The sequence below is a fragment of the Eptesicus fuscus genome, chromosome 14 (genome assembly GCF_027574615.1).
Source record: "Eptesicus fuscus isolate TK198812 chromosome 14, DD_ASM_mEF_20220401, whole genome shotgun sequence".
In the NCBI taxonomy this organism is placed as follows: Eukaryota; Metazoa; Chordata; class Mammalia; order Chiroptera; family Vespertilionidae; genus Eptesicus; species Eptesicus fuscus.
In genome coordinates, this window is record NC_072486.1 from 42,947,298 (window position 1) to 42,973,558 (window position 26,261).

Below are 26,261 nucleotides of genomic sequence, written 5' to 3' on the forward strand. Positions count from 1 at the left end.
TCTCCAGTCCGAGTCACCGCTGTGTTCCTCCTGCAGCAGGTGCCCCATCTAACATTTCACAAAAGGTAAACTTAGGGTGCAAAGCCTGCAGCTCCCTTGGGCAGAAAACATGGCAGAGAAATGTGGAGCCAGAGCCAGAAATAGCGCTGGTTAGCCGTGTTAACAAAGTTCCCGGTCAAGACGCAAATTTGGCTGGTGATTGTAAAGTCATGGTTTCGAGTCACTAATCCCTAGGGAAAGAATTGTTTTAAAAATAACTCATAAAAACAATGTACGGTTATTTAGTGAATACAGAGAGTCAAAGGTAAGTATGCATTTATTCTCTTCTGTTTCTCCTGCTGGATTTTATTACTTGACATGGTTCAGTAGATCAAATTAAAGTGCCCATTGAATTCCTTTGTGTTACATTTTTTAAAAAAATGTATGCAGATAGGAATAACTTGATAATGTCATCTTGCAAGAAGGATGCTATACAGATCTGAATTTTTCTCATATTCCAGATGCAATTTTATTTGAAAGATCCAGATGATATGCCAACAGTCTAAAATGTATGTAGGTGACATAGCGAGCAGTGCAATATGGAAAAAAAATTAGTTATTTATTCAGATGATTCTGAAACTATACATGTACATGTATCTTTATTAAGGGAAAAGGTCACCATTTCTCAATAAGAACCAAGGACCAAATACTGGCCTCCCTTGGAAGTGACATTTAGATACTGTTATTCTCAATGTCATACACCAGACATTTACATTTGATTTATTGCTTATTCTTTCAAAACCAGTAAAAGCAATAATGGGAAAAATATGTTTGCTCATTTACTCATGTGTATGTTTATTTTCCATTTTTCATGATACTTTCTCTGAGTGCTTTCAAGTAAGAGTCAAAATGGAAATTATATGTTACAGCTAAATTTTATCTTTGGTAATATGTACAGCACGTGACTTCAGAAGAAATCATGTCACTGAGAATAAAATATATTCCCAACAAATATTTCGCTTGCATTGCCACCATTACACCTAAAGGACTCCTGTCAAGGTCAATAGTAACCTCCATGTTGCCAAATTCAATAGCCATTTCTCAGTCAGATCAGAAGTTATATGATTTATCAGCAGCATTTGAAACTGTTGATTGTTATGTCTTTTTTAAAAAATTATCTTTATTGTTGAAAGTATTACAGAAATCCCCTGCCTTGCCCCCACTCCACCCTGCTCCTGCCCCCTCCCGAGGACCTTCATCACACTACTGTCTGTGTCCATGGGTTATGCGTATAAATTCTTTGGTTAATCTGTCTGGCTCTGTCTTCTTAACACTCCTCCTTCACCACTCTCTCTGCCCTCATCTTACCACAGTGACAGCTCCTTCTCATCTATTTTGCTGGTTTCTCCCTAAATCCTTGGTCCCTGGAGGGCTCCTGGTCTCAGTCCCCCAGGCGTTGCTCTTTACCACCTGCACTCCCTCCCTCCCGCCCTTCTCTTCTCCAGCCCCTGGCGCTAAGACACTCCTAAGGCAAACACTGCTGACTGGAGCTCTGAATCTTTTTCTGACTCATGTAGCTCTGACTCCTGCTGGGTGGGCATCTCCCCATGGATGTCTCATCGGCCTCTCATGTTTAAAGTCCTGATTTCCTGGTTTCCCAGCAGAACCATGTGGGACCCACCTGTAAGGTAACATGCTAACCTATTAGTACAGGAGATTTTGGAGGGTGGAGAGGCGGAGCAATAAAAAAGTCCCACAAGGACAGGGACAGGTGGACAAACGTTAAACTGCCTAATGGATTATCACTTCATGACTCTGTGCTTTGGTTTCCTCATCTAAAAAGCAGAAAGAATAACCAGATATACTTCATAGGGTTGTTGTAAAAAATTGAGGAGATAACCCATGCAAAGTCCTTAGCAAAGGCACTTAATAAATATCCAATAAATATTAGCTGCTGTTGGGGGTCAAAAACACACACAAAAAGTGGCGGGGCGGCGGGGGGGCGGGGGGCGGGAATCAAGCAGCTTGATTTCCTCTCCTCTACGGGCTTCTGCTATTTTGGGAAATGACATGACAATTCCATTTTACCAGTTGTTCAGTCCTGTAGTTTTCTTTGATTCCTCTCTCTCATACCTCCCATCCGAACCTCAATAAATCCTAGAGGTTCTACCTCCAAAGTATATCCAGAATCTGACCATGTGTTACCCACTGGACTGCCACTACCCGAGTCCGAGTCACCAGCAAGTCTAGGTTAGAGCAGCGGCCTCCAAACAAGGAGGCCTGCTCTCCCTTTGTCCTCGCTATTGTCCATGCATGAACAGAAGTGATGTTACTGCTACTGGTTTTGTTTCAGGTAAAGTCACTCCCTCAATGTCTCCTACTTCATTCAAAGCCAAGCCAAAGCCCTCTGCACTGAGCCCATGGGCCTTTCTGACCTTTCCTATCACTCTCCCCTTTGACTCACTGAGTCTGGCCCCACTGGCCTCCCTGCTGCCTTTTGCACACACCAGGGTAGGGTGCTCCTGCCTTACGGGCTTGTGCCAGTTTTTCCCTTTCCACCCAGCAATTTAGGGGCTTGTCTTGCTCTCATTCCATTAATTTTCTGCTTAAAACTCTGCTGATTTTCCTTCCTAGTACTGATTGCTAACTGACACATACTTTCAACATGCATTTATTGTCTGCTTCTTTCTCCACGCCCATCTATTCCTACTGCATAGACTATACGCTCGAGGAGAGCAAGAAATTTGTTTGGTTTATTTAGAGCAGTGCCTGGAACATAGTAGGTGCTCAACAAAATCCAATGAATGAATGAAATGAAATTTATTTCAATGAGCATTTACTTTCCTGGGCATCTCTAAAACATTTTATAAACATTTCATTAATCACAAGAGACGCTAATTTATTTTGACAACAAATAATTATCAGACTCTCGAAGAAAGAAAGTCATATTATTAAAACTTACAATTATCCATCCAGAATATTATAGCTGGTGGTAATCCAATCGGAGGTCTGCAGGGAAGTACCAAAGACTGGCCACTTCGAAGTGTTATTGGTTCAAGTTTTTCTTTGGTCCACAACGGTGACCCTACGGTATGAAATAACAGCTTCTAAGTTGTTTCTGCATTGAAAAAGAGCACTAGAAAGACAAACTAAACTTTTGGGGAAATTGTAACTCAGCATTTGTGTACATTAAGATAACAAGAAAATAAATTTTAAATACAGTGCTGAAAGTAAAAAAAAAAAAAGACAATTTTCATTCTCTGCCATTAATAGTATAAATTCTGAGTTAGTGATTCTAAGCCTAAGAACTTATATTAAATAAATCATTCGGAAGATACCTAATAATTTCATTACAAGCATGTTCTTCACAAAAGAATGGAAAAACACTTAAACAGCCAAAGACTTGTAAAACAAATAACTATACACTTACACCTTTTAATATCATACAGTATTATATATTATGTAAGTATATTTATTGATAAAACTGGTGTGAGAATATACATATCGTAGTTAAGTCAGAAAAGGTTATAAAATAGTACTTCAGAATGAGCTCATTTTAAACACATACAAACGTATCTGGGGGAAAAAAAGCAGTAATTATTTTCTTGAATGGAAGAATGCATGAGTAACTTTTAAATTTATTTGGAATTAATTTTTTAATTTTTTAAAAATATATTTTTATTGATTTCAGAGAGGAAGGGAGAGGAGAGAGAAACATCAATGATGAGAGAGAATCACCGATCGGCTGCCTCCCGCAGGCCCCCCACTGGGGATCGAGCCCGAAACCCGGGCACGTGCCCTTGACCGGAATCGAACTCGGGACCCTTCAGTCCGCAGGCCGACGCTCCAGCCACTGAGCCAAACCGGCCAGGGCGGAATTAATTTTTATATAATGAACATACATTACACATGTAATTAAAGAAGCTTTTAAAATGACTAGAACTGCCAATGGTCATTTTTCTTGAAATCTATGCTCTTGAGCTGTTGAGAGGATTTGGGTACAGAACACTGCAAAAAACACCACGTAATAGCAAGGTAACGAGGCCACTCTATTTCTACCTGAATTTTGAAACAAGAATGTTTTAAATAAATAATACTTACACCTCATTACTCATTTCTTACTGAATTTATTCCACCTGGCTGTAAGAAGTTTGTTCATACATAAAATACATAAGAGATCAATAATTAGATCAATTCGGGAAAGAAACACTTTTCTTACCTCTGGTGTTTTATTCTGGACTTGTATAAAAGACATACTGGACTGACAAAGAATTAGGCTGAGGAACTTCGGGCAAAGTGGAAAGGGGCAATAATTTTTATGCAAAACAAAGTCAGATTATTGAAATCAATGCTGTTATCTACTCGTAATAGTATTTGGATGACGTAACAGATGCTGAGTCTCAGAGCCATGCTTTAAAAAGATCCACCTGTTGGTAGACAAGTCCCACTTACTGGATGGACGAACAACAATGTTATTAGAAATTGCAGCTCCACGTTCGTTCCTGGCTGTACACTGATAGACTCCTTCATAGGTCTCCGCTTTCCCTTCGCTCATAATGTTAATTATGAGGGTTCCTGAGCCAGCCTTCATGGTGACGAGAGGGTCTTTATCTATGTCAAAATGAGTACCATTTCGGGTCCAGGAGAAGCTGCCCAAGACATAAAAACTGGATTACTTACTCTTTAACAAATTCCTAGTAGTTTATATGTTTTCAGAAATAATTATTAGGTTTTGATATTCCGTAAAAGAGCAATAGACTTCACACCTAAAATGTTTCATTGAATCATGACTTACAAAAGAGTGCTGGCCACATATTTTAAGGTACATGTCTTTATTAGGACTATCCAAAATCTGACTGAATAAAGAAATCATGCACACAAATTGCCTGTCAGTTTTCAAAGAAATATAGAAAGGAGGCCTCCTAAGCACACTATCTTAGAGCTTCATTAGCATTTTTATTGTAAACTCCATTGTTCATGGAGTTGACCTATCTACAGCAATTTGCTCTGGGCTGAAATGTGATAAGGAAGGCCTTCACAAGTAATCAGACAAGTTTCAAATTGCCAAAGTGCAAAGTGTAGGATGGGAAGAAATGCAAGTTCAGTGGCATTTTAAATGTTGGTTATTGAAAGTGGTATATCTATATATAATGTATTTTGAGAACTTTTAATTCTAGAGATAATTTTATAAATTCCATAGGCAGTATTTCAAATTATCAACTGAAATTCTTCTTTTTCAGTTTCATTTATGTAAAAGATTTTCTTATATAAAACTCCCAGTACTCGTGTAATTAAACACTTTATAACTAGTCACAAGGGCCATGCTCATACAAAGGGATAAATCTCTAAACTTCACTCTTTTCCAGGACCACTTGGATTTCCCTTCTTACTGCTCTCCTTGTAGTAATAGTTGTGACAACTGCCAGGGTGGGAGGCAGTGTGGTGGTTGCCATTGCCATATATTAAGTACATGTTAGAGATGCTGCTAAATAACCTACAATGCACAGGATTGCCCCCATTCCCATAACAAAAAATGATCTGTCCACAATATCAATAGTGCTGAGATAACGTACATATAAAACTAAAGAGGAACTCCATCAAATTATATCATGTTAGGGCCCGAGTGTTAGAGTGTTTCTAATATGTTGGACTATATTGTTTTGAAGCAAGGCTTTGATAAAAGATTTTTATAAACTTTAGTATTTAGTATACATTAATTTTTTTCTCAGGTGCTAGTCTGTGCTAGTTTGGTAAGGCCAGCAATAGACAAATTCAGAAATAAAATATTTGAGATTCAAGACAGTGGCAGATTAGATGGAAGCTATACTCACCTCCTCCCAGGACCAAACTGTGTAGGGAGAGGCTATAGGGTTAGGCCTCAGACTGACCTGTGGCTAGGCCCACAAACAAGTCCCAGCTTGGAGGGCAGAGCTCTCCTAGCATAATTAAGCTTGACCTTATAGTCCTCCCTAGTTCCTTCCTAGGTAGCTAATGGGCTGTGGGAGGTGTAACAAGTGCTGTCAAAACAAGGTAAAACTCACAAGAACATTGTAAACATGTTGACCACTACCCTTGTTTTGCTTTGTGTGCTCTGACTATAAAATAAAGACTTGGCTTGCAGGCCATGGCGCTGTCTCTCCATCAGAGAAGCAGCGTCCCACCGAGCCCCAACTGTATTCTCTTGTCTGTCTTCTTTAATCCTTCACCGCCCCTCCTCAGGCTCACCGAACCTACCCGTGTTGGACGCAGCACAAAACTGGAGTTACAACTAAAGTATAGAAAAATCACCATTGAATAACCAACTGAAGACTAGCTGGAGAAAAGTCTTATAACCAAGGACTTACAGAGGAGGACACATTGAGACTGGCAGGAGGTACAGAGGTACAAGAGGGATGGCAGGGCACTCACAGGCAGCAGCTGAAGTTCTAGAAGGATATCTCAGCTGTGGGAGGGTCCCCCCTGAGAAGTGTGGGGTCTAAACCCCAAGCCAGACTCTCCAGGCAAGAGCGCCAGAACTCGGAAAGAAGCCTACATAATATCTGGCTGGGAAAAGCAGGAGGTTTCTGTCCCCAGGGAGAGATGGCTAGAAATGCAGGCACCCTCTTAAAGGGCTGATGCACAAAATTTCATTTGTAGTCACTCACCCTGGGATCAAGTGGAGGGAGGGCAGAGTAGACTAGAGCTGTGTGAGGAAAGTCTGGGGTTGGTGGCACTGGGAAGAGAGCTGAGAGGTCAGCCACCAGGATCCCTGTGCTGAGTCATTCCCCTATACTGCAGAAGCCATCTTTCTCAGACAAAACATTCCCATCCATGCAGCATCAGCCTAGGGGGAAGCAATAGTTCCACCAATTGGAAGCACTCTCATACCACCCTGAGGAGCTTCTTACACCATACATAAGAATAAACTCAAAATGGATAAAAGACTTACATGTTAGACTGGAAACCATAAAAATTTTAGAAGAAAACATAGACAGTAAAATCTCAGACATTCCTTGTATTATTATTTTTTTCTTTATATATCTCCTCAGGCAAGGGAAACAAAATAATAAATAAATAAATGGGACTACATCAAACTTAAACATTTTTTATTCAGCAAAAGGAAATCATCAACAAAATTAAAAGACAATCCACTGAATGGGAGAACATATTTGCTGATATATCTGATAAGAGGTTAATATCCAAAATTTATAAAGAACTCATACAACTCAACATCAAACAATCAAATTAAAAAATGGGCAAAGGACCCGAATAGACACCTCTCTAAAGAGGACATACAGATGGCCAATAGACATATGAAAAGATGTTCAAAGTCATTGATCATCAGAGAGATGCAAATTAAAACGACAATGAAGTATCACCTCACACCTGTCAGAATGGCTACCATCAACAAATCAACAAATGACAAGTGTTGGTGAGGTAGAGAAAACTGAACCCTTGTGCACTGTTGGTGGGGATGCAGATTGGTACAGCCATTGTGGAAAGCAGTATGGAGTGACCTCAAAAAATTAAAAATGGAACTGCCTTTGATTTAGTAATTTGATTTCCTGGAATTTATCTAAAAAAGAAAACAAACAACAACCCAGAAACACTAATTCAAAAGAATATGTGCACCCCTATGTTCACTGCAATGCTATTTACAATAGCCAAGATTTGGAAGCAGCCCAAGTGTCCATCAGTAATGATTGGATAAAACAGCTTGTTACATTGACTCAATGGAATACTTCTCAGCTGTAAAATGGAAGAAAAATTTACCCTTTGTGACAACATGGATTGACTTGGAAAACATTATGCTAAGTGAAATAAGCCAGTTAGAGAAAGAGAAATACCATATGATTTCACTCATGTGGAATTTAATGAACAAACTGAACTAACAAGCAAAATAGAAACAGACTCATAGATAGAGAGCAGGCAGACAGCTCTGGTGAGGGGAGGGTTCAGAGGTGGTGGTGAAGGAATTGAGCAAATAATAAAAAGAAAGAAAACTCTTGGACATAGACAACAGTGTGGTGATTGTGGCGATGGGAGGTGGAAGAAGGCACAGGGGGATAAATGGTGATGAAAAGATAAAATAAATAAAATAAATAAAAAAGAGGTTTTTTAAAAATTGCAAATCATGTATCTAATACAGCACTTGTATCTAGAATATATAAAGAACTCTCACAACTCAATAATTAGAAGGTAACTCGATTAATAAATGAGCAAATTATTTAAATAGATATTTCAGCAAGAAAAGATATAGAAGTATTTAATAAGCATATGAAAAGGTGTTTCATGTCATTACTCATTAGAGATATGCAAATTAACATCTTTTCACACTCATTAGAATAGCTAAAATCAAGACAGACAATATCAAGTGTTGGAAAGGATGGGGAGAAATAGGAACATTTATACATTGCTGATGGGGAAGTAGAATGGGAGAGCCACTTTGGAAAATGGTTTGGTACTTTCTTAAAAAGTTATATATATATACTTATCATACAACCCAGCAATTCCACTCTGAAGTATCTACCTAAGAGAAATAAAACAAATGTCTACACAAAGACTTGCACAGAATATTCATTGCAGTATCATTCATAATAGCCAAACATTATGCCAACTGAAAGATGCCAAATGTACATAAGAGTACATGTCATATTCAATTTAGATGAAATCTGAGACAGAAATTAGATTAGTGCCTGAGGCTCAGGATAGCGGGGAGATTTACTGCAAAAGAGCATAAGGGAACTTTGGGGACATTGGAAAAGTTCTAAAACTGAGTGGTGATTGTTGCAAAACAGCCAATTGGTTAAAAATAAGCACTTACAATGGGTAAATTTTATGGTATATAATTAAAGGATATTTTTTGTTAAAGAAAAAATTTTCATTTTTTATTACTTAATATTCCACATTACATTTTCATAATAATAACCTAACTCTCCCAAGCTCCTATATATTACTGGACAAGTTAGCGATCATCTACTAATTAACCGTGGGATCGTGGGTAAGTTATCTAGAATTACTAGGCATCAGTTTCCCATCTATAAAATATATTCATTGGGCCAGATAATCTCTAGCATCTCTCCCAACTCTAAAATGCCATGCAGTGCTCACTGCAAGACCCATTTGGAAAATCCTGAGTTACTGAACCCAGCCAAGTTAGGAAACCTACTTAAGGCTATTTTATAGACCTCTCTAGAGATAGGAAGGATCTGAGAAATCATCAAATTCAAGTTCTTTATTTTACAAATAAAGATACTGAGGCCCAGAGAAGAGGGACTTGCCTATGTCATAAGGCTATTAGAGCCACTAGAATGCTCTTTCCACATCTCCCCACAATTTTTGAGCATCTTACAGAAGGGCATGAATACAGAAATGCTATCTGGGTTTTCAAAAAGGAACAGACTGTAAGTAGAGAGACAAAACAGTGAACCTACAAATGATACTTGAAAGATGTGCAGGACCTGAAATCAAGCTCAGTGTTAATATCAGTGCTTACTTTTGGACAAAGCGGAAAGCACACCCACCTGGGAGGAGGTTTCCCTTTGGCCTCGCATTGGATTACAATGTTCTCTCGAGGGTCAATAATGTAATCTTTTGGAGACTGTTGAGTGATGGTTGGAGGTTGTACCACTTAATTGTAGAAAGAAGAACAATGTAAAGAAATAAATCATTTAATATCATAATAGCTATCATTTTTTTCTATATCCCATCACTTACCCCAGACTAAATATGCTCCAAATGCTTTTAGTAATGTCTATGGTGGCAGCACATGCCCCAGTTGATTCTAACCAGCAGTATCCTAAAACTTTGAAGTCAAGAAATAACTTCCTTTGGTAACCCATATGTACTCACAAAGCCCATTTCCCCCCACTAAAAGATTGGGAAAATAATTACCAATACAAGTTTAATATTAGGACCATTTCTTTTCTGATGTAACAATGAGAAATTGCTCTGATTCCATTGGTTCAAACAGGCCTTTCAATGAAATTTAAGTGATGTCGCAAATTTGCATTTCTTAGGAAAGAGTAATTGACTTATATTCATTAGTGAGCTAACGTATATACAGAGTGGGGCAAAAGTAGGTCTACAGTTGTTTATATGGAATATAATACAATCCTATATAATAAAGAGGTAATAAGCAAATTGACCATCACTCCAACACACAATATGTCTGCCCCCATGTGGACACAAGATGGCTACCACAAGATGGCCAGCAGGGGAGAGCAGTTGTGGGCAAACAGGCCAGCAGGGGAGGGCAGTTGGGAGGGACCAGGCCTGCAGGGAGGGCAGTTAGGGGTAACTGGGCCGGCAGGGGAGGGCAGTTAGGGCAATCAGGCCAGCAGAGGAGGGCAGTGGGGTGACCAGGCTGGCAAGGGAGGAAAGTTAGGGGTGACCAGGCCTGCAAGGGAGGGCAGATGGGGGTGACCAGGCCTGCAGGGGAGAGCAGTTAGGGGTGACCAGGCCTGCAGGGGAGGGAAGTTAGGGGCAATTGGGCTGGTAGGGGAGGGCAGTTAGGGGCAACCGGGATGGCAAGGGAGAAAAGTTAGGGGTGACCGGGCCAGCAGGGGAGAGCAGTTGGGGGCAATCAGGCCTGCAGGGGAGGATAGTTAGGGTCGACCAGAGCGGTAGGGCAGGGCAGTTAGGGGTGACCAGGCTTTCAGGGGAGGGCAGTAAGGGCAATCGGGCCAGCAGGGGAGCAGTTAAGCATCAATCAGGCTAGCTGCGGAGTGGTTAGGGGGTGATCAGGCTAGCAGGCAGAAGTGGTTAGGGGCAATAAGGCAGGCAGGCAGGCGAGCAGTTGGGAGCCAGCAGTCCTGGATTGTGAAAGGGATGTCCAACTGCCCGTTTAGGCCCAATCCCTCGAGGGGTCCCAGATTGGAGAGAGTTCAGGCTGGGCTGAAGGACCCCCCCCCCCCCCCCCCACTCTGTGCATGAATTTCATGCACTGGGCCTCTAGTAGTTAATAAATAATAATACAAGAATAAACTTTATGTTTGTATGCGAAGAATAAACTTTGTGTTTGTATGTGAAACAAAGTTTATTCTTGTATTATTATTTATTAACTATTGTATTATATTCCATATAAACAACTGTAGACCTACTTTTGCCCCACCTTGTATGTTGGGAACAAATAAATTTGAGAACTTAATGTTTAAAAGATGGTTAAGTTAGTGACTGGACATGTCTTATTAGAACCAGGATGTAGGTGGCTAGTAAGAACAAAGGTAAAAGTCTTATTTGGAAGATAAATAGATTTGGGAAGTTCTCTGTTACAGGAGATAATATTTTCATTCCACTCTTCAAAGTGTTATGTGATTATTTATTATCAAATCAGAGGGTGAAACTGTTATTGACCCAGAACAATTCAATCTGAAGAAAGCTGGTTTCTGGACACCCAACACTCAATTCACTCTAAAATTACCATGTTCTTTTTGTGAAATCAGAATCAGGAGTGTTAGAACAGGGGAGGACTAGAGAAATGATCGATTTCAGCTTATTTTTTTGCTTAGGCAGCAACTAGGCTTGGCTAGGAAGGCACACAGCAGAGAAAAGAGCCAAACTCTCCTGGTAGAAACAACTGACTTGCATACCTCCAGGGAGAGCCATTCATATAGACCAGAGTTCCTCAACCAGGGCAGTTTGCCCCCACCCCTGGCCATATCTAGAGATGATTTTGGTTGTCACCTTTGAGACTAGGGGTGGTACTGGCATCTATTATTGCAGAGGCCAGGGGTGCTGCTGAACATTTTACAATATATAGTGCCCCCCTCCGGAACAGAGTTATCTCAATCATTGAAGTTTTTCATATTCTAGATCTACCCTTTCCTTTGCCCATGCTCTGTGCTTCCTTTGGGAAATCTCTTCCACTGCCAACCAAGTGTTTCCCTAAGCTTAATAACTGCGCTCTGCTCTTGTCTTTCTTTACTGTGGCCAGGGCAAAATTTACCATTTCCACATCCAATGTCTTATAAACCTGCAAATACGGGTCTCTTTTCTTGCTTGGTCTCCAGCCTTGTGCTGTCCACCAGTCATCTTTTACTGAGTATCCAAATGACCCCTAAAAACAGGTCAAAAGATGAACCCATCACTGTCATTTTTTTATTGTGCACCTATTAAATGCAGGATACTGGACAGTGTCAATTTATCCTCCCTTTAGCAAGATCTGTCCCCCTCCTTGGCCTCCTGGTAAGCCAGCTGCTCTTCCCAGCCTCCGCCACGACACAGAAACCTCATTCTTCCAGCCCTGTCGGTTCCCGATGTTGGCTAGCAGCGTGGTCTGGTGGCTAAGAACTAGTCTGTTTCTTTCTTACCAGTTTTGAGACCTCAAGCAAATTTTTTTAACTTCTGTAAGACCTAGTTTCCTTAGAGGGAAAATGGGGTTTGAAAGTAGTATCTAACTCCTAGAGTCACTAGAGGACAAAATAAAACAATCTGTGTAAAATTATTAGTACATGCCAATACTATAAGGGTTCAGTAATGTTCGCTGTGTTTACATTATTATCACGATCATTGTTATTTGGACCAGCTTCACCTTTGAGTGATCCTGTATGCTCTGGGAGTATAGAGTTTGGGATGATGGAAAGAAACCTGGAATTTCACATCCAGGGAACGGTGGACATAGGTGGTAGGTGAGGGAATTCTTAGGAGTGACTCAGCCCAATTACTCGTGCTTTTCTGCAAGGGACAGAGGTGGAAGACTGGTAGTTTCAGACTCAGAACTTCTAGTCATGTGTTTGCAATAGAACTGGCTTAGATGTCACTCCTAACTGCCACGTGTTAACCGTCGAGACCTACCTATATGAACAGTGCTTAGATCACCTAGCTACTAACAAATGCTTTGAAGTAATATGGAAAAAAAGGTGGTTTCACATGATTTTCCTGGTTAATCCAACATCAAAGGATTTTTCATTTGCCTGAAAACTCTTTTATTTTAGGTAGATGGTAGATGCTGTTCAACTGATGCCGAGGGGCAGCAGAAGTTTTTGCTTAGAGCAGGCCACTTGGAAACGCTGTGAGGGAGGGCTGTTTATTGCCTTTTGCACACTTCAAAACAATATTCAGATTCTCCAGGTCATTATACCAATGGCACCTGAAAACACCTGACTACACAGTCCACAAGCTGAAGAAGGGTAAGAGGGTGTATAGATGCCAATTGGAGGAAGCGTCTGCATGCATCCAATTTCTAAAAGGTACCAAAAGACATGTCTGTATTCCTGCAAACATTTAATAGCATTTAGAACCAGATAGTCATACTCTTTAAATTTAGTGACTTTTCTCATTGAGTTACATCAGAAGTGAAAATAAGCACAGACGTTAGTAGAACATAGTATTGGTAAATGAAAATAAGTAATACCTGAGTCTTCAGAATTCGTGCAGGGAATATATTTAACTTGCTTCTTGGTATTTTTAACGTTTAGCCACAATAAATACACATGCTTAAAAACACGTTAGTCACAAAACATAAAATTGTGCATTTAATTCACACTATTCATTCAAAAACAAAGACATGGCCAAATTTTCGCACTGCCTAGTAATTGCCAAAAGACACTTACAGTCGTCAAGAAGTTTTGCTTTTTCCCCATCAATATCAGCAGGTGAGTGGGCAAACAGGATTAAAGAAAACCAGATGTTAGTAATAAGAATGTTAGAACCCTGAAGATAAAAGGGGCATCTTGATATGATTTGACCTAAAAAATCTAGTATAGCAAAGCTTGAAGTTGTGAAGTGGTAGGAGAAAGAAACTCCCATTCATGGGTTTGTTATTCTTGTAGCAGTTATCCCATATAACACATGGAAGAACAAAAAAAATAATAATTCTTCCAGGAATAAGAATGGCTATTTCCATTCCATCCATGTAGTACTAGACAAGTAATTATGTTCAATTTGGAAAACAGCTGAAATCTACAATTAATCTGAGTTGTCACACACTATGTAGTGTCTGATCCCATTATCCCAGACATCACTATGCACATGATAATAACACTTAACAATGGGAACATGGCTGCAATGACAATGTTCCATCCAAATCAAATCCAACACTGATTTTAGGTTTTTATATTTCTATGGTTAATACCCATATCCATAATAAACTTTTCAGATTGTTAGCATATTTCTGCCTTCAGAATTCCTCAATCACCCAGGGATTGTCAAGTAGCCACAACAAGGAGCATCTCATGTAGAAGGGATGTAAGGAATAGGGGCAGGGAAGAAATTACATGAATATGCAATTCAAACGATTCTGCAGGGCTGCCTGGCACTAGTTCTTGCAAAGGTTAATGCAGGAGGCCCTGCTTGTCCGTGACTTTCTTTTCATCATGGTTATGCCTCTTCTCCATCAGCAGCAATAATGGAGTTAGCCGTAGGTGATTATTTCCTCCTGATTGTTCGATTGAGCAGTCAGATTAAGGGAGAATAAAACATTTCTCTCCAGTGCTTTTATCTCTCTCCTACATACCTCTTAGGGCAAATGCTTACTTAAGCATTCCAACTTCAGTGAGTATAAGTGATCCTTTTTTTTTTTTAAATTGAAATTAAGGTCATTGAAAGAATATGTTTTGAAAATAAGCAAAATATTGCATTTTTGTACTTTAGACTATAGAGGCACAGCAAAGGAATTCAACGAAGTGTGGGGCAAACCACATCTCTTCTTAGTGTCTTTCCACTGGCAGTTGCAACCTCTTTGGCAAAAAATGACATCCCAACAATCGAATAGCCCCGGGAAAGTACTATCTTCCTTGCACCTTGGAAAGCTTGCCAAACAGATGTTCTATTCAGGAAGCTAATGGATTTAAAGAAGTCATGCAGATTGGGGATAAAGAATAAATCAATTCTGAAGTTTAGTAATTGTCCAGATTTGAAATTCTGCTTTACAATGTAGGAAAAGTGACCAGTTGAAACCAAGTGTTATCTTCATTTTTTCATAAATTGGCCACACAGACCAGGGAGAGTCCAGCATATACTTAATTGCTAGGAAAAGAGTGGGCTAATACAGTAGCTGTTCTTGCTCTATATTAAACAGTGTTTTTGCAGATGGCTTGTTGTATTTTCAAAATTTATATCTTGAGCCTGGCAGTGTGGCTCAGTGGTTGAGCGGCAACCTATGAACCAGGAGGTCATGGTTTAATTCCTGGTCAGGGCACATGCTGCAGTTTTGGGCTTGATCCCCAGTAGGGGGCGTGCAGGAGGCAGCCGATGATGTTTCTCTGTCATCACTGATGTTTCTCTCTCTCTCTCTCTCTCTCTCTCTCTCTCTCTCTCTAACTCTCTCTCTCTCTCTCTCTCTCTCTCCCTCTCCCTTCCTCTCTGAAATCAATAAAATATATATAAAAAGAAAAATTACATCTTGATATTTATGCTTTTTAAACAAAGAAGGCTTTAGATAAGATGCACTTCCTATATCTAAATTAATATTTAAGATTCAACAATCAAAGGTGAATTTTGTCTTGTCTGAAGAGAAATGAATTATGCATAGTGTAGGGATGAGGAAGTGGTGTGGGTTGGCCGAGAGCCTACCCCCATCTTTTCCAGAGCACTCAGTATATGGGAGGGTGGAGAAGTAGGGAGGGTGAAAGTGGGGAGGTCTCCACGATCATTTTAAAGTAATTCATGTAGTTTTCTTGCAGGACTCCTTCTCTAAAGAGTCCCCTGTTGAGAGGATCAGGGCACCCCACAATTCACTCCTTCTCAGGCCAGCCCTGTCCCCCGGTACACAAAAGGCACCTGGGGGCGCAGAAAGATAATGATAGGGAGGGTGCAATGTGTCCGATCGTTTCAATGGCCATTTCTCTGGTTCGATTCTTTATAAACACCAGGTGCTGAAGGTAAAAGCCAAATTAATTTTGATTAGCTTTTCAGTATCACACAGACACCTTCTCCATTCACACAGTTCAGAGTAACGGTAAATGCTGGGGAGGTTTTGACTCCCGGGCCTAACAGCTTTAAAACGTTAATACTTACAATCAAGAGGCACATCCAGTGCACTAATCATCTGGCACAGGAAGAGAATCAGGGGCACTCTGCCTGCAGATAAGCGCTTCTTTTTCGGCATTATTTTCAGCTGCATTAGCTTAACTCCTGCTGAGACCCACAAGCTGAATTTCCTTTTCTTCTTTCACAAAAGATTTGTGTGCAATGTCTCAATAATTTTCATGCAGGAAACTGAAAAAGTACAGAATAAAAATTATAGTGTATTAAAAAGAAGGAAATGAAGAGCGGAAACGGGCAGCAAAGAAAATCAGTCCTGGATTATACATGAACTCTAAAAGCGAGCTAATTTTTAAATATTTAACTCCCGGGACTAGAATAATCATTTATTTATAAACCAGCTGAAATCAGGTCAGAAATATTGGTAGTGATGCTAAGCAAAAATCTGTCTACTCTGCCATCTTTATGATTTTTCCATTTTAATTTTTACTTATTTTTTATTTTTTTAAAATATATATTTTTTTATTGTTGATAGTATTACAGCTATCCCCCATTCCTGCCCCCCTTTACCTCCCTCCTCCCAGCCCCTACCCACCCCCAGGTCTTCACTACCCTATTGCCCGTGTCCACGGGCCATGCATATAAATATATAGTAAGCTCCTTGGTTTATCTCTTCTGGTCCCCCCAACCCCACATTGAGATATGTCAGTCTGTTCCTTGTCTCCGTGCTTCACATTTTTTGGTCAATTCATTTCCATTTTAAATATCTGCATTCCTATCAGAGCCTGCCATGCCTTCACACAAACTTGACTTGTAAGTCAGTTAGAAAGTGTGACGTTAGAGGGGAGGCTTCTCCATTCTAGAGATTATTTCTGGGAAACTCCAGGGCATTGCTGCAAATTTGCTTCAAACCCCACACTGACTTACCAGCTGAACTACTGAGAATTCAGGCCTTCCCATCTTTTACTTAGACTAGGGCAGCAGATATGCTTGGGCTCTGCGTTTCAGGCCTTCCTCACTGAAGTCACCCTCCTGAGCACTGTTAATTCTTCCTAAAGGGTCTTCTGTGGTTAAATATTGGGAGTAGCCATATGGGGTCTACCAAATAGAGTTCAATATATCCTTAAACAGGTAGTTAAAAAAAACCCTCAATAATTTGGCTACATTTTATCCTACCAACCTTATCTGTTCCTATTTCCACATAACTTTTTTGTTTTGTTTGTTTGATGGTCTGTTTCTGTTTTTCTTTCTTAGGTCAATACCTTGAATTTTCCCACCTTTTTGCCTTATCTATTCTATTCCTTCTCCCTGGAATGCCCATTCCACCATATTTCCTTATCAAAGTCCAATTTATTTCTGTATAGATCAGTTAAAATTGAAACATTAGTGATCACTAAAACTAGGAAGTTATTTCCCCCAAAAAAATTCCTGAAATTCCTTATTTTAATCATCACGTTAGATAGATAGATAGAAAATCAAATAGATTTATTTTTTGTATTCATGCTCTCTACCATACTCCTTCAGGCCTCTCCCATCTTTGTATCCCTCTCCCTTCATGTAACTTAGTGTGCCTTACACATTAAATGTTTACTGTCCACAGGAGAACATGAGCACAAACACAGAATACAGACATGTTTTGCTAACAACTGAGTTCTGATATGAATCTAATTACTATTGTAATTGGACACTTCTTGCTAAATAAATAAATAAATAAATAAATAAATAAATAAAAGAATTTACTGTGCTAAATATAGATATTATACATATATAAATATTTTGTGAATGAAACATCCATATTATTGTTTCACTTAAGCAATAGGATATTGGCTTTCCATAATATAATATATAAACCATCAGGCCCATTAAGCATTGAGAGGCAGGTATAGCAGCTCACACAACCATTTCTAACCAAAATACAAACCAGACTGTCTTTCTGTGTGTGCAAAGCATATCTACATCAATTAGCCAAATTTACTTACGTCTCTCAGGATCTTCTGTTAAATTGCTAATTTTGCATTTGCTCATAAGCTTCAGGGAAAATAAAAATACCTAGCATAAATGGCACTAAAACAAGTTGATGTACATACTACACATATTCAGAGATAACCACAGAATCACTGAGAAAACAAATGGCACACCTGCCTGATTTTTGTGTCAAAGTAATTGAGTTTATTCATCTTAAGTGCCTCACTCTCTGAATAGGTGCTGGAGAAATGAAACACTTTCTTAAAGGTGTACTAATACATTATAATGCTCATAAGATCTTAAGCAACCACATACACTTTCTGTTCTAAGTTCTTCATTTATTATTTATTTTTCCTGGATGCCTTAACTAGTCGTCCTTCAAAATCGAGAAAACCAGTAGACAACTTCAAATAAAAGAAAGTATCATTCAACCTGCTTTACCTTTTAAGAGTATATATATGGAATAAAATATCGCATTTTAAATCAGTGTTGCATAAAGAAAAACATTAAGAAAAATTGAGAAAGCACTTACTTAAAGAGACATGAGTAAATCCTCACAATGAGAGAGGCATGAACTATGATCATTGAAAATGTGGTCCCTCTTCCAAGAAGTTGTAAGTTGACTGCACCAGTAGCCACAAAATTGTGTCCAGGATAGGTTCTGTTTGAGGAGGACAAAGCAATGGCCCAGCCCATCCTCTGAAGCCTGCCCCTGGAAATTCACTCACTCCTCCTACGTATGCCGTCATAGGTGAAAAACCCAATGTCCAAGGACAGCATTAAGTCCCCAGCACTCAGTCAAAGTGAAAATCAAATACAGCTACAAGAAATTACGCTTACTCTCTATAAGAGTAATGTGCGCTGCGCGTCTCACAAAGAAACACCACTGTTTCTGCACTCAATATTGATGTCAACGCCCTGCCCTGCCAGGAGCCCATCTGCCTTGTAGTTTACCTTGAAAAATGATGGTCATTCTCTCGTACATGAGAACCATGAACGAAAACTAAATTGTTCATGCAATGACATTCAAATAAATAAAACCCCAATATGAAATAGCAAGTCATGTGTAGTCAAGGCTAAAGAGTATGTGAGCACAATATAGCTTGTAATTTGGAAAAAAAATATTTGCCACAGACATTTTAAAGCATGCTGGAATGAAACAAATGGTAGGTTCATCTTTGGAATATAAATCACCCTGATATTTGAAACCACATATATTGTTAAAATGAACCAGACTAATGATAAACAATAAAGCCTTTTAATATTTCATTTAATGCCATTCAAAGCAACTTTTCACACCTTAACTCCAGAACCTCTTTACCTCCCTTCTTCAGTAAACTTTTCATCATTAGAACAGAAATGCAATTCAAGGTTCCCTTACTTCTTTTAGCCCAAAATTCATATTAAGTCATAGAGCAAATATTCCCCTGCATTATTTACGGTACATATATATTTTTAAAAGCCTAAAGCTGTTATTAAGCCCAAGAAACAGCTCTTGTGTTGTTTACTTAAAAAGTCATTAGAAAGAAAATAAAATATTTTTCTTTCAAGTGAAAGATAAAATTAGTTTAATTAAAAAACTGAGAGGCCAAGCATTACTTACCATTTCATTCTAATCTGTGCTTTCGAGCATCCCAGCATGGATGGTTTAATGCTGACTGCACAACGTAAGATGACCCACTCTCTGAGCCAATAAACTTGTGACTGGCTGCTCCTTGGCACTAATTATTGCTCTCCTGACTCATCAGTGGCTGGCCTCACTGACTGGATAGCTAACTGCGTGGGACATTATCTTGGCTGTGAAAGGCGTTTTTCAGCAGTGAACTTGAGAATGGTTACTTTTTAATATTTTGTTGTGTGTTTACCACAAAGAATAAGCACATCAATGCCCATTTCTAGCCCATACCTGTGCTTTTCAATCACAGATTTTGAGTCTGAGACTATGGAAGGAAGGTTAGAGAGAATGGACAATGACTTCACATAATTAACACATCAACCAAGTCACCCTTAAATCTATGCAACAACTACGATGAGTGCGCCCCAGAAAACAGTAGTTTGAGATGTGACTACAGAGATTGTCAAGGCAAACTTTATGAGGTACCAAGGAACAAGTCTCTAATTTCCTCCTAGCCCAAAGTGATGCCCCATAGTAGAATTCCCACAAAGAATCTGGTAGCTAGAACCTGGAAGAGTACTGAAGGAAAGGTGAACAATTAACAGATCTTTTATTTTTACCCAAATAACAGATAATGGACTACAACTTAAAAATAGCTCAAATCTCCACTCCTCAGAGCAGTATAACTTGTTTGCTATTCAGAAAAGCTCCAGAAAATAGGAAAGCAGATATTATATGCATTTAATAGATGAGGAGAAAAAAACAATCACAGTGGACGGCTATTATTTACCGAGAACCTTCCATGTGCCAGGAGTCACACTGAGTCTGCTCCCTGCTTTAATTTACCTCCTCTTGTCAATAATCCCCAAAGGCAAATTCTATTACATGCTCCAATTTCCTGATACAGAATCCAAGATGCAAGGTGGTAAAGTCATGTGCCTAAGGACACACAGGATGAGAAGCTCCAGACCTAGGGCCCCAGTTCTGAAAAGTTCTGGAGTTTTCCGTTATCTCACATGGTCACACCCTGAGAAGCCCCTAGCATTTCCCTCCCTCTCATATCCTCTTATTTTACATTTAGTTACTTGCAAACAGAATGACCAAGTTTAGGCACCGGTGTTTAAAAATAAAAAAAAGCATGAATGGTATCTGAATATCAACATATCTTCACAGTGTTGCCAATAGCACAACTTCAGGGGCCTCTTCACGCTGGAGTCTATGAGAATGGTGCCAGCTGGGATGGTACCACCTGCTGGCCCTGGACTTTTAAAGGAACCACAAGTCAGGACAATGTAGGTAAGACGCACTTTAAAAGTTAACTTAAAAGTAGGCAATATATGTACATAATGCAACATTCATAAGGTACAAAAGACCATATAATTCAAAGTAAGCAAGCCAGAAATCAAGTTTCTCCCCTTGTGAGTGTTACTATTACCAAGTTTTGTAAATCCTTCTAGAGATATTTGATGCATAAAGAAGTATAAAAAATATATAACAATGTTTTAAGGACCTCTTGGATTTAGAAAAAATTTTAAAGCCTTTTTTGACTGGTGTTAAACAATAAAAAATACCAATGTCTTTCAATGGAATCTAATTATCTGCCACACAAAATTACTTTGCTACTGGCTTTTCCACACCTCCTTTATTAAGCACAGAAACTATAAGAAAGGAAATAGTAGAGAGTGATATAATTAAGAGATCTAAGACAAAGGGATAAAGAATGCTTAATGAAAGTCCTTATGTGTAAGACTAATAGTGACCCTGACCAAGGATGGCACCTGTTCTACACGTGTCCAGCCAGTTATCTGATGACAGTTGTCAGCATCAGCCTCAGGAATGAGAGAGCTGATTAGAAAAGGAAGGGACGGTGGAGTAAGAGAGAAAGGTAATAGTGTTTCTCAAAAGAAGCCTTGCTCACTCCTACCTCCAAATCCAATTACAATTAGCTAAACAGAATGGAGAGAAGACTATTCCATTCTGAAGGCAAGCCATGCTCACAGTCTGACTTTTTTCATTGACCCCACCATCTTGACCAAGGCTAGAAGAATTAGGGAATGGGGGGGTCTGACCAAAGGCAGCAGCCACATAGAGCCTGTGAGATGACTTGGCTGTTGCAGATGGCTGAAGAATGACTGATGAAGTGGTAAGACATTCCTTTCTCGTGGGGAGGGTGAATATGAGGCTGAAAGAGAAAGTAAGTCAATAGTTTACAGCAGGAATAAAGGTCAAAGATCACCCAGAGGCAAGACAGCATGAGAAACCATGTGTAAGCAGAGGATATGACATAAGCAAGAGCAGAATGAAGCCAGCAGACAGCAACAAGATCAGCAGAAATAGAGACAAAGAGTCACTGAATGACACGGCATCAGTGGAACGCCTGACAGGTGATAACAAGTGTCTGCTCCTGTTGCACTATGGCAACCAGGCCTCTAAAACTCTGACATGATGTTCCAATTCTTTATGAAGTTTGCCAGAATAGTGGTTGTGATGGAAATGTCTTCCTGTCTTTCTTCTATCTGTGAATTCTAAAACAAGCCTTCATTAACATGGTGGGTAAGCTGCTACATCGGTGGCCCACAGGAAGCACTCCTCCCAGCATCCATACCCATGGGGAGTCCCCCTCTCACATGACTCTGGGCTTGGCCATGTGACATACTTTAATCAATGGGATGTTAGCAAGAACTATGCGAGCAGAGGTGCGCTGAACACTTGCACACTGGGGCTTATCCTCTGGTAAGGTTCCCTCTGGGAAGTCTGAGCAGACTACTAAATGACAAGAGACTAATGGAAAGAGACCCTGGCACATGAATAACTGTTTTCGACTTTCTGGTCCCAACTGAGCTCCCAACTGAAGGCTTGTTAATACACATGCAACAGAAAAATCACCTGAGAGCAGAAGAGCCAGATGTTAGCCATCTGAGGGTTAACAAACCCTCAGAAAGATGATAAATAATAAATTATTGTTGTCTTAAGCCACCAATTATGGTGGTGATTTGTTATATAGCACAGACATGGGAAACAATTAAGATAAATGGAGATCGGCTGTTTCTTGTGAACAGAAAGACCCTACTATGCACATTTAAGAGAATCCTTAATGATTCAAATACATAAATATCCTTACAAGAGCAGGATTGGAACCACAGGAATTCTAAATAAATAGTATGGTGGTATAGGTTTTCCCTCTAAAACGATGTATCATTTTGCTTTTTCCTAGATATACTTCCTTACATATCTATTGGTGCAGCCAAAAGGCACAGAAAAGTTACATTTCTTACACAAAACTTATCCTCAGAAAAAAGTAGAGGACAATTAGTTACCACTGATGTCTAATGAATTTGCTCACACTAAAATAACTGTGGATAATGCCTAATTGAGAGTCTTAGGCATTACAGCAATTTATTTCTAATGCATAAAAGCAAAAATTAAGCTAGAAACTGGTCTATTTTTTCATCACAAGGCTTGCTTCCCAGTTGGTTTCCTTCCAATTATAAAACAAAAATGTTCTAATCTTTAAAAATGAAAGGTAGGGGACTGCTCTAAAGGTGAAGTCTGAGAAATAGAAATTTCATTCTGACTAGGGGTCTTGATAGTAATATATTTGGAAACATTTGTTGAATCATTGGCTCTATCTTCCTAAAGTTGAGATTTCCACAATTATCAGTGAAAAGATGTGAGGTTTGTTAAAACCTTCAGCAAAAGTGGGCGTATGGGATATTAGTATATTAAAGGGGCTATCCCTCATTCACCTGTCAAGTAAACAACACATAGCAAAAAGGCGCCATTTAAAGGTAGGCTAGTTATTTAAAAAAAAGGTCACATTTCAAATATAAGAAACCAGGACTTACAAACTGTTATGAGCCATTCAGGGTGGAGATGCAGGGCTTGGGTCAAAATGTCAATGTGTGCTCCTCCCCTATAGGGCTGGAGGGAGTTTGGGGGAAAGAGAGAACCTGCAAGAGAATGCGCCTACGCTGTAGTGAGAAGTGAATCCAGAGGTCTCAGTGCTCAGCACAGGACAGTTCATACCTCATGCTGCCTTACGCCTCATCTCAGGGATCAGGAAGAGGGGTGATGGTGGCGAGCAAGGCTGTGTGGGTGTTGGTTGGCTGCAGCCACCTCCTTTGCCTACCTCCCAACTGCATTTCTGAATCACTCTTTCCTGTAAGTTGGCTTCCCCCAAACATGGGCCTGGGTGCAGGAGTGAGAAAGCAGAAGGCCCAGATTTATCAAATCTAAGGGACATCACTCCTTCCATGTCATAAATTACTATAATCTTCACGGTAACATTTCAAAATATATTTTGCTAAGTTATCCAGGCTCTGTATAATCACAACAGGACCATGAAAATGAGAAATGGAGACTGACATGGCATGAAGAATTGTGTTTTCCACTTGTTATCAGTGCTAGGGAAGTTATATTATCATACATTAAATAGCTGAAAAGCTTTCATTCCACCTAGAAGCTATTTTATATAAAGAACAGAACAAATCTGAGTGACTTGCTGATAGGCATTTTGTACTACAAAGGATTTACCATCCAAACGGGGGTGTAATGCATGAAATACTATTTAGCCCCAGGTGCATTTAATTTTCTTTACACAGGCCATGTGAACATCCAAAAAAATCAGTAAGTGATCATTTGCTTCCAAAATAATTTATCAGAGTTACTCCAAAGAACATCCTCCTCTTGAACATCTAGAATATAATTTAGTTTCCAGGAAGTTAAATATTAGTTCCTCAGGAGTCCATATTCTCTATGAAAGCTAAGAATACAAAAGTATGCGCGTTAAAAACAATGTTTCCTGCAATGTGAGATTTAATCAGCCTGACAGTTAAAGCTTTAGAGTAGTCTGCTGTGTGAGCTAATAGACACTGACTTCTCAGGAACCACTTTTTCCTATGAGAAGATCTTGTTCTATTTCTACTCCTACTTAAATGGACCCCATGGAAAGAATATATTCCAGGGCTTTGGTGTGAAAGAAATGGCAACTCAAAGAGCCAGTTAGGAATACCGACAGGAAGGACATATTCTTGGACCAAGTGTCCAGCTCTCTGGAAGAATCAGGACAGAAAAGCCCCTCAGAGGTTTTTGTCAAAGTAGGTCGATAGGAACATTAAACCCAGAATTACTGCCTCCTTGTGTTTCTTCAACTGAGTTTTCATGGAAAAAAATTTTTATGGGTAAGCTGATCATTTATTTCCTAAAGACAAATATTTGCACCTTTCTGGAAAGAGCTGGGAAGCAAGAAGGAAAAGTGATAGAGGAGGACGAAGAGAAAGCAAGGAAAGAAATGTTATAGATGCAAGAAATGCTCAAAGTTACATTATTAGTATTATTATCATCATCCCTTTCTGGGGATTTGGAAATTTTAATTCACAAAGAAACTGAGGAGAAAAATACTTACAGAAAACTTTTTTAGCATATGAAAGGAATCAAAGATTTCAATGTTTGTGTAGGAGCACCTCTGAAAGAGCCTGCAAGGTCTCTTCCAGTTCTACTCTGAATTATGAGAGCCGCATCTGCTAAAATGCAAGTGGAGCCAAATAAAGCAGCCATTAGTAAATAGTGCAGCCATTGAGATGCCACAGCAGAAGCAAAACACTAAGGCCAGAATTGAAAAACAGAGAATTAGGCACCAGATTCTGTGAGGCTGCTGGTTATTGGATCTGACGAACATAGGCAAGGCAAGAATGGAAAAATGAGTATCAGCCACATGTTACTGTCTTAACCAAGGGCAGCATGATGTGAGCAGGTAAGGCTAGTCAGCGCCCAGTGCTTTCTCAGAGAGGAGTGGGTTTGGGGCTCTCTGCTGAGGCTCAGCAGTGGTTCCTGGGTCTGGGCACCACCTGCTGGATCTCTGTGTCCAGTGAAGCCAACTCGGGCAAAACATAAGAAAACCTCTTGTGGAGAAAGCAATTCAAAAGACTGGCAGAGCGGCCAACAGAGTCTGGAAGTGAAAGGGCTGGATAAAGAACACAGTCCAGGTAAGAGATAGCAGAAAGCATCCCAAGGGATGTGGGAGACATTCCTGGAGCTGAAAAGAATGACTACACATGGCTTTCACAGGGATTTAGGAGTGTGGGAGTTGCTCAGGCATGGGCAGGGAGAAATGGTTAAAGGTCCCTTCCTTCCCAGGCCAGCAGGTGCAGGATTAAGTCCGTAAACAATGGACTCTTACTCTTCCCATTCTTCACTGGGCCAAGGGCAGCATCTTAAATGTGTCCACCAAGTCTGTCTGAGGAAGGTTTTCAAAGTTTAGGTTTTTGTTTCCTTTAATATGTAAAATAAGAGTGTTCTAGGCCAATGGTCACCAACCTTTCGGACCTCACAGACCACCAGTGGTCCGCGGACCACCAGTTGGCGACCGCTGTTCTAGGCAGTTGCTAGAGTACAAAAACATTAATTTCAGGTCTCCCCAACTCCTCTCACAAGCCCTGTAGATAAAAAAAGCTGTGCATGTTTCTGGAAGGCTAAGTATCTTTCTAGAAAGATTCTACTATACTGAGTAGCAGCACAGTGTTAACTTCTGATTTCTCATCCAAGTTGATTACAAGAACATGATATTTACATTTTCATTTTTTTCTCATACATTTAAATAGTTCAAGAACCTGGCTCTTATGTACAGACTTCTCAGATTGTGCTAAGCTCTCAGGTAGACAAGCAAGAAGCAGGAAGCAATAGTCAGTCATATTTGAAAGATGTACTTTTGGTTTCACTTGTGAGCAAGGGTTTAAGTGGAGACAAGTCATCTGTATACATTTCTGAATTTATTTTGCTCCAGAGCAGAAGCAAATGACAA

At 39.7% G+C, this 26,261-nt stretch overlaps 1 protein-coding gene across 1 annotated transcript in view; it reads right to left on the reverse strand.

The window, feature by feature from the left end:
* Positions 1 to 26,261, reverse strand: part of NRCAM (neuronal cell adhesion molecule) — a 255,637-nt gene that overhangs the window by 57,043 nt on the left and 172,333 nt on the right. Inside the window, exons 4-7 of the mRNA XM_054726170.1 lie at positions 15,916 to 16,116; positions 9,483 to 9,588; positions 4,432 to 4,628; positions 2,942 to 3,064 (exon numbers count right to left, since the gene is read on the reverse strand). Of these exons, the coding sequence (XP_054582145.1) occupies positions 2,942 to 3,064; positions 4,432 to 4,628; positions 9,483 to 9,588; positions 15,916 to 16,021 (532 nt within the window). The 5' untranslated portion in view covers positions 16,022 to 16,116. The remainder of the gene's footprint in view (positions 1 to 2,941; positions 3,065 to 4,431; positions 4,629 to 9,482; positions 9,589 to 15,915; positions 16,117 to 26,261) is intronic.